This window comes from Lepisma saccharinum, chromosome 21, assembly GCF_977018435.1.
Source record: "Lepisma saccharinum chromosome 21, izLepSacc3.1, whole genome shotgun sequence".
Taxonomy (NCBI): Eukaryota; Metazoa; Arthropoda; class Insecta; order Zygentoma; family Lepismatidae; genus Lepisma; species Lepisma saccharinum.
The window spans coordinates 45,764,436-45,783,602 of NC_139249.1; the positions used below are offsets into that span (position 1 = coordinate 45,764,436).

General features: G+C 36.0%; 1 protein-coding gene across 7 annotated transcripts in view; it reads right to left on the minus strand.

The window, feature by feature from the left end:
- Positions 1-19,167, minus strand: part of Sin3A (SIN3 transcription regulator family member A) — a 159,188-nt gene that overhangs the window by 8,899 nt on the left and 131,122 nt on the right. For 6 of the 7 annotated variants that reach the window (XM_083142494.1, XM_083142490.1, XM_083142495.1 and 3 more), the window contains 5 exons: positions 12,555-12,795; positions 10,514-10,728; positions 8,003-8,186; positions 5,837-5,911; positions 741-910 (listed from right to left, as the gene is read on the minus strand). In XM_083142494.1, the coding sequence (XP_082998620.1) occupies positions 741-910; positions 5,837-5,911; positions 8,003-8,186; positions 10,514-10,728; positions 12,555-12,795 (885 nt within the window). The remainder of the gene's footprint in view (positions 1-740; positions 911-5,836; positions 5,912-8,002; positions 8,187-10,513; positions 10,729-12,554; positions 12,796-19,167) is intronic. The other variant, XM_083142493.1, reaches the window with a different exon arrangement.

Below are 19,167 nucleotides of genomic sequence, written 5' to 3' on the forward strand. Positions count from 1 at the left end.
CTTTCAATGGAATCACTACAACCCAGAAGTGTCCGTGACTGTACATGCAGTGACATGTTCTAAACACATTTTTCATGTATTTGAAATCGTGTGATAATGCAAATTTGACTTAAAATGAGAATTGTGGCCTTTTCGCAAATTTTGACACATTTTGTACTTAAAAAAAAGGAGTAAAAATCAAACATTCTTGTTAGGCTTTAAAAAATAAATAAACTTACATATGTAGGCTATGATGTGAAAGTTTTCAAAAATTTTCACCAAAAAACTGTGGTGTGTTACAGAATAAATCCGAGAGCTACATAAAACCCATATTCTTACATGGGAATGTTTTGCATCACTGAACAAAGTAACTGGGATCACCTTGAGTTAAACGGGAGTACTAACATCAGTAAATGTGTGTACACCTACAGTCACAAGCTGTAGCATTGCATTATCAATGTATGAAATTGTCACATACAGACATAGGCCATGTGACCTACAAATTAAAATATCATGTTAAAAGCACACAGAAGGTATAATTTTAGGTATATTTGGCAGAAAAGTGTGCTAAAGTACAAACAAGAATTTGGGGGAGAACTGAAAAATCAGTATCTAGTATCAGGCTCACAACAACATTAAACTAATATGAAACATTACGATCTATCTTCGTGCAAAGAAATAAGAACAGTAGAGAGCAAAAAATCCACACCCTAGTTATACTGAATAACTCTAGTGAAGTAACAGGATTAAGAAACACTTACCTGTCTAACTGCATAGGTAACAACCTTGTCAAGTGTAAATGCCATGTACGCATGGATGCCAAACATCTCCCTCAGAGTATCTTCATAGGCATTGCTGTCAATGTTGCCATCCAAAACATTTTTCACCATATCCAAGAACGCTGGATAATAATCCTCGACTTCTATCTCACCTGAAAAGAAGGAACAGCATGGGTAAATATACACAGAATTTGTACGCACACAACAGTCCATCCACAATCAAGGGTACCATTAATTGTAAAAAATATAAATTAATTTTCCTGCCATTTCTAGGTTTTCCAGATCAATAATGTACACTTTTAATTTCATTTGCACTGGCATTGAACACACTGGACTTACATTATTAAGCAATCATCATCAATGTTCAACAAAATTATTCTTAAACAAATTCTAGAATTATCGTAGCACATCATGTGGACAGAATATTCATTCATGTACATTGTATTAGTAAGCAACAGTCTTAATATGATAACATAATGTTGCTAGATGCTGAAAAACGAAAAATAAATGGCAGGAATAGGGAAATTGAATGCCATCTTGATTTCATCCCCAATTAAATGGGAAAATTGGGTAAACATTCTCCAAATTGAAATTGATAAGAAAAAATAAATTAAAAATCCTTCAAAGAAAGATCGGCATTAAAATTTATTCCGCCAGATCAAATTTACAGTCTTCTACACAACTCTTGCATTCTACTCATTTGCATGTTAAATCATACACTTGTACAGCTATATAAGCATGGATCAATATCAAAAATATATGTTAGGGATCAGGCAGATTAACCAGTACTATATTGGTATTGGCATATACGCATTTCTGTGCATGGGTAAAATTACCAATAGATCTATAAAGAACAAGTAATTTAGTCCAAAATTCTGCCATTTTGTTGTTATTCTTATATAATCATATGCCCTGGTTTCATACAAGTGTGCTTAAACTTGAGGTTTCTTTTCCAAAGTTAAACTCATTGGAGTCACATGTTACATACACTGCTGGACAAAAAAACAAGTGGACACTTGCATTTCTTGTGATAACGCATAAATTCTTATTCGAAGGCTAACTAAATGTTGCAGAAATTATTGGAAATAAGAAAACCTGAATATATTCAACAGAAAACAAATTAAAATTTATTGTTAATAAGTTAAATTAGAACAAAAATGAAAGTTACAGAAAACTACCGGAAAAAAGGGAAATCTTAGCAATAAATTTTTCTTAATATTGTTAACTGGTACTGGTGGCGTATATAAGCTGTCTAGTAGCGGGTGTCAATTACAGCTTGTAACCTCCGTGGCATACTTCAAATAAGGTTGGCAATCCCTTCTTGGTCCAATTGCTCCGATTCTTCTGGAATAGCATGTCTTAGCTCTTCAATTGTTTCTGGAACTATTGCACGGTTTCTGATATGTAGTTTCAGTTGATCCCAGACGTGCTCTATCGAATTTAGGTCCGGACTTTGTGGTGGCCATTCTAATCACATAATCCCAACTTCGTCCAGGTACTCCGTGACAATATTTGCAATGTGAAGACGTGCATTGTCATGCATAACAAAGTCCGGGCCTATGAATGGTGCATATGGTACTACACGATCTGCCAAACATTCTGTAATATACCAACTCTGTACGTCCTTGTAAAGAGATACGTCCCCAGACCATGACACCACCGACTCCAAAGGGTGTTATTTTAATGAAACAACATGTGCATAACGCTCATTAGGTCTTCTATACAAATGTTCAGGCCCATCTGATGAACGTAGGTTGAATTTTGACTCATGTGATGATAAAACCTTTTCCCACTGCTCCACATTCCAATGTAAGTGTTGTGTAGCAAATTCCAGTCTTCGCTTTCAGTGACATGTTAACAACCTGGGACCTGTAGCTGGCATCCGAGATGATAAACCACGTTCATTCACTCTTCTACGAACTGTTCGTGAAGAAACCACAGCTCTATGAACATTTCTCAAACGCTGTGCCACAATATTTGAAGTCGTACAACGGTCTCTTCAGACTATGATACGCACGAAACGATCTTCCCGTGATGTTGTGCATTGTTTCCGACCAGAACCCGGTCTTCTACCATAGGAACTAGTTGCATCATACCGTCCGAGAGCTTCATGGATAGTACTTCATGCTATATTTAGCACCCCAGCAATATAACGCACACTACGACCATCATCACGAAGAGCTACTGCTTTTACTAGCTCTTCACATCTCATTTTCAATTATAACACCATTAAGCCTTGTTTCCATGATTATGAAAAACTAAGTATGCTGACCAAGGCAGTAATTTATTTTATTAAAAACATAAACTAAACATAACGTTTCAACCTTCTAGCAAGGTCTTCATCACTCTGTATCAAGTACAAAAGTAACAAGATACACAAAAAGGGCAATATATATACACAAACATTACTCCGTCCAGACTATTAGAAAATTGTTAGGAACTTTCTAGCAGGTGGCTTTCACTTGCCAACTGTACTTTCACCTAAAAGGCTAAACATAATTACTTTCATATAGAATGTGGTTGGACTTTTTATCTCATGCTCTTTTTCCTTCATTTTTCTCCCTTCTCCTCTCCTCTTTCTCTCTTGTCCTTTCCACTCTTTCTAACACCTTCTTCCATTCTTTGTTTAACTTAAGTCCCCCATTCCAGTTAATTGTGTCTTCTTCACCTTTCTTCTCTATTTCCTTGACTTCCTTCCATTTTCTCACTAGCATTCTCTTCTCCCTTCCTATCTGCTTAGCCTCATCCCACTCTATGTCATGTCCTGTTTCTCTCGTGTGTTTAAATATTGCATTTCTCTCTCTCTTAAGTCATACATCATCCCTATGTTGTTTCAACCTGTCTTTCAGCCTTTTTTTTCGTTTCTCATATGTACACACTCTGACATTCATTACATTTCACTTCGTAGATAATCACTTCCCATAATGCCCATGTTCATATGAACTTTTGCTTAGAATCACCCATACTGCCAGTTCCTACAGTATTGCCGCTTCCTCCCAGAACACCCTGTATAGTGAGTAACTCTCACAATACGTAAATATGTTCTTGTTCAATACTTAACTGACAGCGTAATTCGTAAGTAATTGCAATTCAGATGTCAAATATTAAGGTATCCATTTTTTTTTGTCCAGCAGTATATATTAAGGAGCTCAAAAAATCATTTATGTTCTTGGAGAATGTTCAGGATGGACACTCTAGGACCACAAAGAAGTTAATGTATAATTCCCGGTTTTCAAGGTGAACTTTCTGAAAGTTCAAGCATGCAAGCAGATGTTTTGCCTGCTTCAACCTTACATATTACCACTTCTCACCACACATACACACACACAAATACATTAACAATATAGAGCCTGTGTGATTCCAATGTATCCAAAAATTCTAATTCAATTAAACGGTATCTTATCTTGCAATAATCATCCGTCTCTCAGATAGATTGTTCTGCAAAGTACACTAACAGGAATTCCCAGTGAGTAGCCACCCTGACGTTAGAAGAATATTGGTTATCCATATATTTTATAATGGTATTTAATCAGTAGAGGCACATATTTTTGGTAAATAAAAAAGCAAAATTTTGGTACAAAAACAGAGTAGATTTCGGGTTCAAAAGCGGTAAATAAAGTAAAATTTCGGTGTTATTGCGGTGAATAATCACATCAAAAGTGCTACATAAAATTACATTTTGGTTTTAAAATTGTGAATATTATCCTAAATTTGATTTAAAACTGCACTTATTACACAAAATAAACTTATCCCTTCTAATAGCACATTTATGTAGTTACCAGAGTATTAAGTTTATTCCTGTGTAAATTGGTCCATTTTTGCTTCTCAAATATTTATGGCAGAATTAATCAATTTTACGTGAATTGCATAACTCCCAGGATACTTCAGAAAGTGTCGTGTCGGTATATAAACGGTAAATTTCGTGTTCAAGAGTATATTTCGTATTTTGCAGTTCATTTCGCATTATTTCGTGACAAAAGAGGGTAGAAAAATACACCTCACACCTTTCAGAAACATGAAAAATGAACATTACATCATGTTATTTCATATTTCGTGTTTTCGTCAAAAACGAAATTTGCATGCCTCTATTAATCAGGTTTAGCAAAAAAAATAATATCAGTCCATCACTAACATATCTTATTCATAGAGGCACGCACGTTTCATTAATACTCTGGTAACTACATAAATTTGCTATTAGAAGGGTTATGTCTATTATTGTAATAAGTGCAGTTCTTAAATAAAATTTTGGATTATGTTCACAATTTTAAAACCAAAATGCCATTTTATATACTGCTTTTGATCCATTTTTTCATTGCTATAACACCAAAATTTTATTTAATTTACCGCTTTTGAACCTGAAATTGATGGTTTTTGTACCGATATTTTGTTTTCTTATTTACCAAAAATATGTGCCTCTAGGGATAGACCAATATGAAATTTTGGCCAAAACTGATAAAGTACCAATATTACTGATATAGATAACCAATATTCTAACGATCCGATATAAAATAAGCAATGGTCCTTGAAGAACCTGAATTGTTCATAGACTTCCTTAATAAATGTGTGTTTTGAGATGACTGCAGTGCAAATGAAGTTGCATATTTAGACATTTCATGGAGTTTATCCATAAAAATAATAACAAAATGGTGGAACTTTGCACTAAATTATCTGTCCCATCCCTACTATTTATTAAGGATGTGAATTTTTTTTCAAATGTCGGTACTTAGAAGAAAAAAATAAGAAAAATTGTTTCAGAAATTAAGTACTTGGAAAATTTACTTTCATAAGACGAGCAGTGTGTAAACAATCTAGAGCTTATTTACAGAAATATTATGTTTCTTAAATTATCAATAATTGCAATAAATCAGCCATGTGCCTACTAATTATTTTATCAGCATATCGAGTAGAGGCACTACACTCTACACTCACTGTGTGCAATTTCACATACTTAAAAGGCAATGCATATACTTTACATCAGCATACAACTTTATATGTACATAAGAAATCATTACAGGAAAAGGAATGAGTGATTTCAATGTTATTAATCTGCTGCACACATGCAGTGTTGCCACACTTACCAGCATATTTGTGGCAACGTAGCATCTCCTTTTCCTCCAGGTTGTGTAGAGAGTGTAGAGCCTCTATAGAGAATCCTGGAGAATAAAATATAGAGGTTTCAGATACAGGAAAACTGTTATGCTGATTCACACACGAGTTAGGCACAGAAATAAGGAACAGTACAGGGTTGTATTAAAGATAGATATTTCCCTTCACAATGTTTTGTTAGTGAGGGACCGCCAATAACGATATGATACAATATATTTTTCTCCATATCATGATAGATTCTCATTGTTCATGGGAAATGTATCATATGGTTAGTGGCAACACTTCATTGATGATACATAGACAATCACCAAAATTTCTTAAAAGAAGGGGAAAGGCTAATTGATTTGTATCACACATACATGAACTATGTGTGCGTGAGATTGTGAAAATAAAATTTTTAAATGACAAGTGCGAAGTGTCAAGACTGTTGAAAAATTCCAAGAAAGAAGTTGATGGTTTTATTAATAATTGCACCAAGACTGGAAACAGAGATTGCAAAAATTTACGTTGGTAAATGCTAATGTCAATTTGTCTATGGTTCAAATTTGTGAAAATTAAGTCTGTTTTAAAATTAAAGGGTATGACAATGCATAACAATATGACTAACTTGATTTTAAATTTCCCATAGCCCTTTGCTCTATAAAATTTTTGCTGGGTTGCAGGAGGGCTACGGAGACAAAAATTCTTGAAGGTACTATAACATTCAATCATGTGCAAGGGTGAACTATATTTGGGAGCAATGACTTGAGTGAGCATGGACATGCCAGTAGAAAGAACAATATAAATGGTACACATAATTTAGGCTTAAAAGTAACCTAAGTATGAGCATAGAAAAGCTTTGAAGAATCAGCAAGCAGAATAACTGTTGCGGTTGCTCTACTAATAAAATACTATATTAATTCATATTTAGTACATATAATGGAAAAATACACACACTTCCAGAAACAACCTGCCTATACACTATATAAATATATTTACTTCTGGTGGTATACAATTTGCAAATACAGTGGTCCCTCTATAATCCAGCACTTACCCTACCCGGCCCCTCCAGTAGTCTGGTGTTGAGGAATAATACAAATACACTGTACTACAGTGCAGAAATGTAAGTTTTTCTTTTATTTTTGTTATAACGTAAACCTAACACAGGCCTACAGGAAAATGCAATATGTATCTTGTTTCGTATTTTTTTTACAACACTAATTTCCATTTTAATAAATGTACATACATACATATTTTGTGCAATAAACATAGGTTTTGCTATTAAAATGAGTTTTTTTTAAAATGAACCTCCACTAATCCGGCGTATTCGTTAATCTGGCAGCTCTCTGGTCTGATATCTGCCGGATTACTGAGGGATTACTGTACTAACGTGAAATAAGCAGTATCAACTACAATACAATGCCATTCTGTGTAAAACTACTAATTGGCAAAATGCATATCAACACACAACCAAAATTTAAGATTCTTTTGGTACATTTGCACTGTACATTAATTTCAACAAAAAAAATCCCTAATCCACTGGCTAATACAGTGAAACCTTGATTTTCCTTTTTCAGGGAACCAAGATGAAATAACTTAAAATGCGGGAAAAAATTAAAATCCACGAAAATGTAAAATTGGGGATGCACTGTGTTAACAAATTTCAGGGGTAAATATTTCCAGGATCACTTCTTATTGTAGGAGAAAATTATAAAGATTCATTTGTTATTTTGAGCTTTTAAAAAATTCAAATCATTTTAAAATCATTTTTTGGACTATTTTGAAGTTCTAGGATGGAATTTTCATTTGATGTGTCTCACTTTAAGGTCTCAGAAGGACAGAGTGGCCTGAAAACTTCTCTCAAGCGATATTTTGGAAGCGAATCTGTATGTTGCTTCCATTAGAAGTGATAATTTCTCCAAAACTGCTGATAATGGCAAATTCCAATACTAGCTTAACAATTTAATCAGTATTTTCAAGGTACTTTGTATAAAAACTAAGAATGCCTACATCACATTTCGTATGAGTAACCTCGTATGAGTAACAAACTCACTTATACTCTCCACACAAGGTAAATATTTCAGATCTCACTTTCAAAAAGACAGGTGCAAATATACCAATCAAATCTTAAATACAAAGACAAAGTAATCTCAACTTACTCTTTGGCTTCAACCTCAGAGCCACGGCCGTCGATTCTTTCCTCTCCTTCTTGTCCCTCGCCTCATCGGCTGCCATCCGGACTGCCTGCTCGTACATCTTGGTCAGTCTTTCGCAAAGGATTTGATGAAGGCGCAGAAATAAGTACCAATTGTTATTTGCCATGAAGAGCGTGTAGTACTCATCCTGTAATATGAGAAGAAAATAATTAAAATACTTTACTCTTGGCCCTTCTATCAGAAGTTGCATGCATTATTTCTACCTGGGTATCCAATATGTATTTTTTAAAAAGCTTCCTTTATGACACAGAATTGGAGCCAATCACAGACTATTAACCTTTACTCTGCCGAGGGGGGGGGGGGTCGTCAGGAAGGAACCCCAGTTTCTCCGAGACCTTTTGGCCCAAATTTTAAATTCGTACACTTATTTGACAAAAAATGTTATAACTCAGACTATTTAATCAATCTACTTCAGGTAACTTTTGTTTTGCGGCTAAAACATCAGGGTATGCAACCGCGTAGAAATCAAAATGCCGAAGCCAATAAGAATGGTTTGGGTTTTGCCGCGGCCCCCAACTTTCAATGAAAAAATCATAAAAATGGGGAGTTAGTTTCATATATTTGATAATGTAATGCACCCGGGAACATGAAATGACTTTTATTCGGTTGAGAAAGGACCATTCTTTGAAAATAAGGCTAAATTTGTGTCACTTCCCAAAATAGTGGGGGAAGAGGGGGCAAACTCCCCATTTTTATGATTTTTTATTGGAAGTTGGGGGCCACGGCCCACCCAAACCCTCTTACTGGCTTTGGCGTTTTCATTTCTGCACGGTTGCATGCCCTGATGTTTTAGCTGCAAAACAAAAGTAATCCCGAAGTAGATTGGTCAAATAGTCTAAGTTATAATATTTTTTTTGTCAAATAAGTGTACGAATTTAAAATTCGCGCCAGTTTCCATACGTAACTTTGGTATTGGGGGGAGGAGGGGTGCATCCACATGACTTGCCAAAGCTTCGTTTAACCCACTGTAAGTGTTTCCGACTTAACAGAAAAGTATCAACATAATAAAAAAACAGGAATTTTGTAATCTGCATGGTCGAAAAATCGACCAAAATACGAGTAAAGGTTAATATCTTTGAACTAAATCACTGACAATGGCGATGCATTTCCGGAGTTCACTTATCTCTGGAGGTGTGCAAAATGCATAATTTTCTCATTTATTTTGTGTCCATATTCAGTGGGGAAATTTGTGAAACAGCCCAAATAATAAACAAAATAATCTCAATTAATAAAACACTCACATCACATGTCAATTTATGAATATTTTAAAATAAAACCCTGATTTACTTTTGTGGTGAATTTCCAGTGTAATAAGTAAGCTTCAGCCACAATTTCAGGAATGGGTTTAGGTAAAAAGTTTTAAAAATAGTTCATGGTCCGAAACAGTTCTGCACCTTGGTTCCTATTGGGAACGATCAGGAAAATCAAATGAAGGGCTCGGGTGTAAAACATGGTAAGTGACATTTCGGTCATTTCAGAGTTCATTAAGAGAAAAGGTTATTAGAAGCTATGCTGTAGATAAATTACTTTTGTGTTGTGCTTACCAACTTCAGGAGGTTTCACTGAGTACAATGCAAATTGTATGACATGCCAATTTCAGTCAAATTGAAGGATGGCACATTTTACTTTGTAACTCAAAAATTACCAAAATGTCATTTAACATGTTCTACATCAGAGGACTTCAAATCATGAAGAAGTACTGAAATGTGTGGCTCAACCTTTGTACATAACATTCAAAATATTCTGATCAACTTTAAACTCTTAAATGATCAAGGATCAGTAGCATCATACCAATATTTAATCAAACTGGTATCTGATCGGTCCTACAAAGATTGTACCTGCAATTACATAGATTCATGCAAGATTAGTATAAATGCAAACAATGTAATGCGATATTAAAATCTGACTTTAACCAGAAGGTTAAAAAAAAAACACTGTACACAAGATTGATTGATTGATTTGGTTCATTTTACTTTGCTTTTCTGCAATTTTCTGGCTAATGATGAAGATGAGGATGAGTGATGATGCAATGAAATTGATGAAGGGGGACTCACAAACACCCATGACAAAATTCAAACCCAGGATCCCTGGCATAGCAGCACAATGTGCTAACCACTTCACCACAAAGGCTGGCTCACTACCCAAGAAATTTAAACATTAATTGCTAGTTTTTGACCCCCTTCTCAGGGAGAATGATGTACAGTTTGGAAGAGAAAATGAAGCACTGCATATTTCTTCCTGGTGATGACATCGAGAAGGGGTCACTTCTTAACAACCATATAATTCTGTGCAACCTTTGCGAGATAATTTTATTAGCTTCATTCCCCCCCCCCCCCCTCAAAAGTTACATTGTATATTTGTGTAAGAAGTAATGTAATGTGACTCCACACTGGAAATCATGTCAATTACCTTTACCACTAGAATGTCAGTAGCGTCATACTCAGAGAAACTTACAGGATGTGTGGAGAGTGCATGCAGAGGTATCTTCTCGTCATCCTTCCCCGAGTCTCCAATCTGGATAGGATTGTGTTTTGATTCATTCTCATCCATGCTGTCAAGTGTCCTGTTCACTCCGTTGAGTTCCATTTTCACCTGCCCTGCACTGCTCTTGTTATCCAATGAGCACAAGTTGTTAGCACCACAAGCAATCTCATCTTCTTCCTTATCATCTGAAACGAATAACATGCATTGCGTGATTGTTGTATATTTCGATTTGGATGACAAGAGCCACAGATTACAGCAAATATATGCCATTTACACTATAAATTTTTGAATAATCGTCACTTCCTTGTATCATTTTTCTGGTACAATGCATCATTTGTAAAATGTGACACAAAACAGGTTTCAGGTTGCTAGACAACTATATAAGAGCTATGGCTATTCATTCCCAAACCAATCGGGATTTCTTTGCCATCCACACAATGCACTGATGTACTGTTCAGTACATTTTTTTTCATAGTAGTACTCAATACCCCGTACATTACTATTCTAAATATATTTTACCATAGCCTATGGTGCATCTGTTTTATCAGTAATATTACTGATCTGTTATATTTATAAACAATCTGTAATTTAGTGCAATATTCTGCCATCTTGTTATTCATTTTATGAATAAGAACATGTAATTAATGTCATTGTTTTGCAAAGTAAATGTCTAAATAGGTAGTTCCTCTTCAAAGGCAAAACCCACTACAATCACCCAGTTATATACATTAATTAAGGAGGTGAATGAACCATTCATCAAACATTCAAGGAGCACTTGCAACTTTATATCAGGTCAGTAGGCTTATTAGTAAATTTTATGTAGTACTTTATCAGTATGAGCCAATAACAAAACAAATTAAATAATAAAATGATTACTTCATGCACTTAATTAAGGAGTAAGGTTTCTTTTGGGAATTTTCACTTTTTTACAGCACACAAAATAACAAAATAAATTTCAAACACCATCACAAACTTTGGGAGGTGGCTCATCACATGGTGTTCAAAGTGATAGAACATTGTACTTAGCTTTCATAATGGAATGGGGTGGTTACAAAAACCACGTGGCTCTTCATCAGCCTGTAAGGTAGGGAAGTCAGTTGAAATTTTCAAGATTCTCTAGGAGCTTCAAATCTCCCAAGTGATTCAAGTATTGTAGTCTCCAGCATTTCAGTGACAGTGGAAAAGTGAAAGATGGGCCCAGCCAAGGACAACCACCTACTATAAGCTCTGTGCAACTGGAAAAATCAGTGTACGGAAGCATCAGTGATGGTCTATGAAGTGACCGGTTCCAAAATGTCAATGTTGCAAAGTGACCTAGGACTAGAGTTGGAAGTGGTCGGGAAAAAATAGTCTTTTTTGGGGAAAAAAAGGGTTTTTTTCGTGGCTTTTTTCAGCATTTTTCAGAAAAGTGTCTCAAATCAATGAAAATACAGTAGTTGTGTCTCAAATCAATGAAAATACAGTAGTTGGCAGTATTTTTCCTGTTCCATGGTTTTCGATTAACTCCCTACTGTAAAATAGACACTCATTTCAAAATATAAAATACAATTTACAATATGAAATTCTTAGCTAGTCATAATCACTGTTAATTAAAACTGCTATTATTATTGATGAAGTTGGAAAGAGGTTTTCTCGAGATATCAACCAGTTGATTTCTGGATAGGCTTCCGAGCTTTCGAGAGCTAATGTCACTCATCTTCAGGGATTGAAGCGACTTCAATCACTGAAGATGACAGTTATGTTAGCTCTCAAAAGCTCGGAAGCTTAAACGGAAATCACCTGGTTGATATCCCGAGAAAACCTCATTACATGCCGCCAGGAGAGCTTCAAGAATTATTGTTATTATTATTAAAAAACATCCCTCCCCCTACAGTAACACACATTCCAATTGCATATTTGTATGGATACTGAGTCATACATTCCCATTAGCTGTTACAAATTTTCCAAGAAATATTAAAGAAGAGTTTGCAACTAAGTACGAAACTTTCAAGCAATTTCAAAAACTGCTTACCTTCATCCTCACGTTCATCTTCGCTCAGCTCCTGACGAGGATGGAAAAACAGATCTGGGATGAACTGCCTGACAAGATTCTTTATTCGCTGCTTGTCTTCCTTGTGGATGCCCGTCTGCCGCTTCACGTGGTGAATGAGAAGGTTGGCTGCATCGTCCAACACAGTTTTGTCCTTGTACGGCATTATCAAGTGCGGGCCTGTCAGTATTTCGCCCGTGCCTTCTTCAGCTTGTTCATGGCGCTGAAAATCAGGAAGGGAAAGTCATTATTTCATTCTGCCACCTTATATGTTTTGTCTATTGTGAAGAATTCAGTGAAAGTGTAACTTTTTATACACACGACACATGTACAAAAATGTGAGGTTGAGATAGTACAAATTTACACCAATACCAAAACTGAAGCTGTTAATAATTCATAAATAGGAACACTTACTTTTTTTCAAAGGAAACATGAAATTTGAGATTACATTTAAAGTGGTTTTCAAAGGAATGAAGTGCATTTTCCTGTCACAAAATGATGCAAATTATATACAAAATGCAGTATAAACTCTTGAACTTAAGTTTTCAGTATATTTGCCAACACCTTTGCGAGAGTGGCTTGTCCTGATAGTTATTCAAAATGTTGAACACTGATTACTTCTGCTGCAAAAAAATGTAACTTGAAAAAATAAAAAATAAAAACTTTCATAAAAAAGGAATGAAGTTCATTATATTTCATGCTTTCAAATAAATGATAAAAGCTACAGTTCCAAATCAAAAATGAGATTTTATTTAACATACTCACCACTGAAATATCATTTTTAAATATGAAATTTAAGCCAAAAATTCAGTCAGCTTTTATCCTGAATTATTTTGTATTACCGCAAATTTGTGTCTACTTATAAATATTATATTACACATGTACACACACATCACTAATCATATTTGCATATGAGACATTGAGAATTTAAAATAGCAACATTTAATCAAGAAATCCACTTTTGTCACACAAGATTGGCACTGAATAAATATTTCAAAATTCCGGGTATATTTAGACTGCACAAGTGTCGGAAATTTATATTTTTCATATTTTATTTTGGCACTTTGGCGAATCATGAAAGAACGGAGATGGATGATTGGGTGAAACTGATCAGGGAGCACTAATGCCCGTTTGCACCAACATTGATTTACTTGCGAGTAAGAGTAAACTCGGAGTTAACCCACGAATCGGCTGAATATCTGTTGCACCAACGAAAAGACTGGTAAATTGGGAGTAACAGGAGGGTCAACTTTACCCTCCGAGGCCAGCGAAGTAAAAGCAGAGTAAACCCATGCAAAGTGCAGTAATGGCTGTCATTTGCAACCGGTAATGTATCACTTCAGAATTTCAAAACTAAATAAATGTTACAAAGGAAGTAATAGACTCTATGTATATAAAAGGCGAGAAATATGTAGTATGCAGGGTGGCTACAAACAAGCAGAAATGAAATTCCCTGACTTTTCCAGGTTTTCCAGGACAAAATTTACATTTTTCCCTGACAATTACAAACTAAACTAAATCGATGTTTTTGAAAATGGAAATAATATACTCATACAGATCCACGTATGGTTTTGCCAAGTACCAATATTATCTTCTATTAAATTGACTTAATTTCTCTATTCTCTATGATTTGAATTCAAACTGCAAAATAGTGAATTTGGAAAATTATTAAAATTCACAAGCTAAGGAAGGATTATGGAATTTTGTCATACACAGTAAGTTTAAAATAAAATACTTGATTATTTTTAAAGTTACGACTAAATGAGATAAGAGTGAAGAGTGATTGATTAAGAAATACAATTTGTAATTTATCATTCTCCTTATACATTCTCAGTATTATATGTTGATATTTCCACTGAGGTTTGGAACCCTCTGCTTGCAAAAACTATGAGTGCGGACTCATTTTTCAATGCATAAAGCTACTTCTCTCTTCTCTGTAAAGCAAACAACTTAACTCTTGCATATAAGTGAAACAACTGAATCGAACAAAATAAAGTGTCATATTTCCTTACATTATCGATGGGATTTCTGCTTCAGTACAGTATATCCAAGTGAAGTGCTGTGAAACTGACAACATGAAGTTATACCATTAATGCTGACGAAAAGGGTATGTAAGTATTAGAAATTTAACGCAAGGAATTTATAGAATTGCATTGTATAGGTATCCGATTTAGCTAACCAACACATTAAAACAGGAACACTCTAATAATAAAAGCTTCTGAAAGTTCATATACGAGGGGCATCCTGAAAAAAGCTCCAATGGTGCCTATACGCAGCACTAGTGGTCGGAGAGCGACACACACACACACATGAAGGCAGGAAGAAGTGGCATGTAGCTGTAATCTGGTACAGTTGCAATGCAGCAGGTTTAGGACAGTTCTAGGTTAAAGATTGCAGCTCTCATAAAGTCTCCCACCGACTGCGATGTAGCCTACATTGCACGCTCAGAATTTGGCACAGAACCACCAGCAATCGTGTGAGTTGTGCAGACTGGACGTCGTGAGTGATAGTATGGTCAGACGATGGTGCAGACAATTCACGGAAGGCCAATCAAATGTGCACAAACCCCTAACAGCATAGTACACACGGGCCCTTTGCATCACTTCAGGCGAAAGATCTTAGACCACTCCCTGTACAGCCCTGGCCTTGAATGTATCGACTTTCATATCTTTGTTTAACTGAAGAGGTTTCTGACAGGGCAAGGATTTGACAGCTACATTACGGTAAAGATAGTTCCAATCTTTGCTGTCAGACACATATACCATCGGCATACAAAATTTAGTGCCATGCTACGACAAATGACAGAACAACGGTGGTGATTATGCCGAAAATTAGGTTAGGACTCACTGTTACTAATGCAATAAATTACACCTGATATTCTTGTTTTATTTATGCCTAATCGGTAGGGACCTTGATATTTTTTTTTCAAATTGGTGTATTTTCTTATTTTTATTTTTTTACATTATGGTGTTATTTTTCCCAAAATTCACATTTTCATTTTAGCGCATTTTCTGGCAAATATCTGAAATTATACCTTCATGGTGTTTTTAAACTACTGTTTCAAATTGTAAGTCTCATGGCTTACGCCTCTTCGCGTGAGTTTGATATCTTGAAAGTTATTTTGGGAAAGTTATTAATTTTAAGGTAAGGATTTTAGATAATGGACTTTTGGTGTGGAGTTAGGGCCCCACACTTTCTTGATCACGGCTGAAGGTGGGGGTGATGTGATCAGCACCACACTCCTGGCTACCTTTATCCCTCAAAGTTTCCTCAAGGTACCAGCTTCATATGATGCTGGGTGGGCACCGGAGCAGTTTGAATAGGTGGAAAACATCCCGGTTCTCCCCCGCAGGGATCGACCCCGGGTCTCTCGCATAGTGCGCACTTAGCTTGGTAATTCAAAACATATCTCGTGCGACAAATACGAAGATGTGGCTCCCGTGTGACGGTAGATACGCAGTCGATCTTCTGTTATAACCCTGCCACTTTGCTCTGTGATGGTTTTGATAGAAGTTGAAAAAATCGTGGGAAATAAATGATTTAATGTGGCTGTCGGAATTATTCCACGTACGTATAACTCTATAGTTTAGTCTTGAGTAAAATGTTGGAAAACTTGCATGTTCTATGTACACAAACATGGCCTAGAAAAGACAAGAATGTTGGATTTCATGGAATTTTTCGTTGTTTTAGGACATTTCTTTAAAAAAAATCGCTGAAAACGCTAACAATTCGCATTTTTTGCCAAATTCGCATTATTTCGATATTTCGAACGGGCGAAAAATGTGTCCAAACATTCCTGAACATAATTTCGCAGCAATTACCATTTTTCACGGTTTTGGCGTTTGCGAAAAATCAATGTACCTACTAATTGGAAATTACTTTCTGGCCACCCCTCGTATAAATCAGTAGATGGAAAGTGAAAATTTAGCAGGGCTGGCAGAGAAAAGTGAATTCTTGAAGGAAGTGATTTGCTGTTATGATTGAATGATTCGAGTAAATATGATATTAAAATATTTACGTATTTATTATTAGTATTTTATTTCATAATATTGGACATTAACTTCACTCAGTGAGAGATTTAAGACCATCTCTCACGAGATTAAACAGACAGGACAGAGAGTGGCGTTATTTCATTGCAATACTAGTGCTGCAGTAAATTTGAGGTTGGGAGCATGCACTTGCCAATTTTTATAACGTTCACCAATGCAGATTTATGTTTCACTTTTTCGTGATAGTATTCAATTATGTATATCCCGTTTGGTTGGATTCTTCTTGATATCTATGAATATTGCATGTCATTGTAAACGTATGTTAACTTGTGCGAAACCAGTAATACGTCAGGATGATAAAAGAAAGCCTTCGTAAGCACTGCTACATTAAATAAGGTGAGTGAGCCAGAAGAGTAATAAAATTCCAGCAGCATATTTGCAGTCTAAAGCTCTTCTTGTTTATCCAAGCGATTTTTGTTGGATGTTGCAGTCCATGCAATTTCTGTCGCATGTTGTAGTGAGATACTTTGTCGGGTGGCGATATTCGACAAAAATCGTATGTATCAATGGAACATATTTGTTACCATGTTCCTTCAGTTTGCCCAACAAAATGCCTTACTACGAAGTCCGACAACTATCGGACGGCACCAGCCGCTCTTATCCCCTCCATCTGTTCACAAGTCCCCTTACTACTCCCATACGGACAAGAAAAAATGATAATTAAATGCATTTTGCACGTAATATTAAGAGGCTTAACCTTTACTCCTCCGATGATACCATATGGTATCCTCAGAGTAAGGTCGTACTGCCCGATGATACCATATGGTATCATGGTGCTGATTACGAAATGAATGTGCTTTTTGGACCTTCATACTCTTATGTTTGGGTGGAAACTCTGACACAGGTCTGCAGCAAGCCTGGGAAATTCATATTGATGACCAACCTCCCCCCCAACCTCCGCAACATATCCATGCCACATTTCCGAAAAGAGTTTCACATTTTGGCTCATTATTCAATTTGTATGGCACCCAAGAACATGAAACATGTTTCAATCTCTTTGGAAACGTCTATTCTTTGAAGAGAATACTAAGGTTTGTGTCTTCTCCCAAAAATAGCGGGAGAAGAGGAGGTAAACTCCAGATTTTTATGTTGTTTTTTTCATTGAAATTAGGTGGTCGCGCCCCCAAACCCGCCTTCCTCAGTTCGGTGTTCTGAATTGTATACAGTTGCATGCTATGATGTTCTAGCTGAAAACCAAAACTTATTCGAAGTAGATTGCTCCAATAGTACCAGAGTTATAACAATTTTCCTCCAAACATGCAAATTACCTATTAATTTGGAAAACAAATCACATTTTGGTATATTATTCAACTTGTATGGCACCAAAGAACATGAAACATGTTTCATTCTCTTGAGAAATGTCCATTCTTTGAAAAGAATACTAAAGTTCGCGCCTTCTTCCCAAACAGCGGGAGAAGAGGGGGTAAACTCGAGATTTTTGTGTTTTTTTTCATTGAAATTCGGTAGTCGACCCCCAAACCGCCCTTCCTCGGTTCGGCGTTCTGAATTGTACACGGTTGCATGCTATGATGTTTTATCTGCAAAACAAAACATATCCGAAGTACATTGCTCCCTTAGTGCCCGAGTTATAACAATTTTCCTCCAAAAATGCAAATTACCTATTTTTCGTAAAAAAAAATCACATTTTGGCTTATTATTCAACTTGTATGGCACCCAAGAACATAAAACATGTTTCATTCTCTTGAGAAATGACCATTCTTTGAAAATAATACTAAAGTTCGCGCCTTCTCCCCAAAATAGTGGGAGAAGAGGGGGGGCAAACTACAGACTTTTGTTTTTTACATTGAAATTCGGGGGACGTTCCCCCCAAAGCCCCCCTTCCTCGGTCCGGTGTTGTACACCGTTGCATGCGCTGATGTTTTAGCTGCGAAACAAAAGTTATGCGAAGTAGATTGCTCCCATAGTGCCCGAGTTATAACAATTTTCGTCAAAAGAGTGTTCGAAGTCAATGAAGACGAAATTCCCTGACATTTCCCTGACTTTTTTTGACACCTCAAATTCCCTGACTTTTCCCGGTTTTCCAGGTTTTCCAGGTCTGTCGCCACCCTGAGTATGTTACTATATATACATTCACCTTGGGAGATGTTTACTGTGCACATTCTGCATTAAAGTGTTTGTAAACTTGAATGTGCAATACCAACAAACATACATCCAGAAACCCGTAGCGAGTAAACATTAGCTATAAAATGATCGCGAATGCTACGTGGAGATACATGTGTGTATATATACAGTCAACTCTCGATTCAACGATCTTTCACAGTTACCGGGAAAAGGGTCGTTATTTCGAAGGGGTCGTTATTGGAATTTGCACCAATTTTCAGCTTAAAGGGAGCTCAAACGGACACAAAGATGCCTAGGAGATGGTTACACAATTTATCCTGGTAGTTATACAACCTGTTATGCACAGGATGCGTGTTGTGAGAAGGAAAATAGAACAAGTTTTCACAAAAGAGAATTTAAAATAATGTTACTTTGTTTCAATTGTGCACAGTCGTTGCTTTCACAGGAAATTCTTACAATTCTAG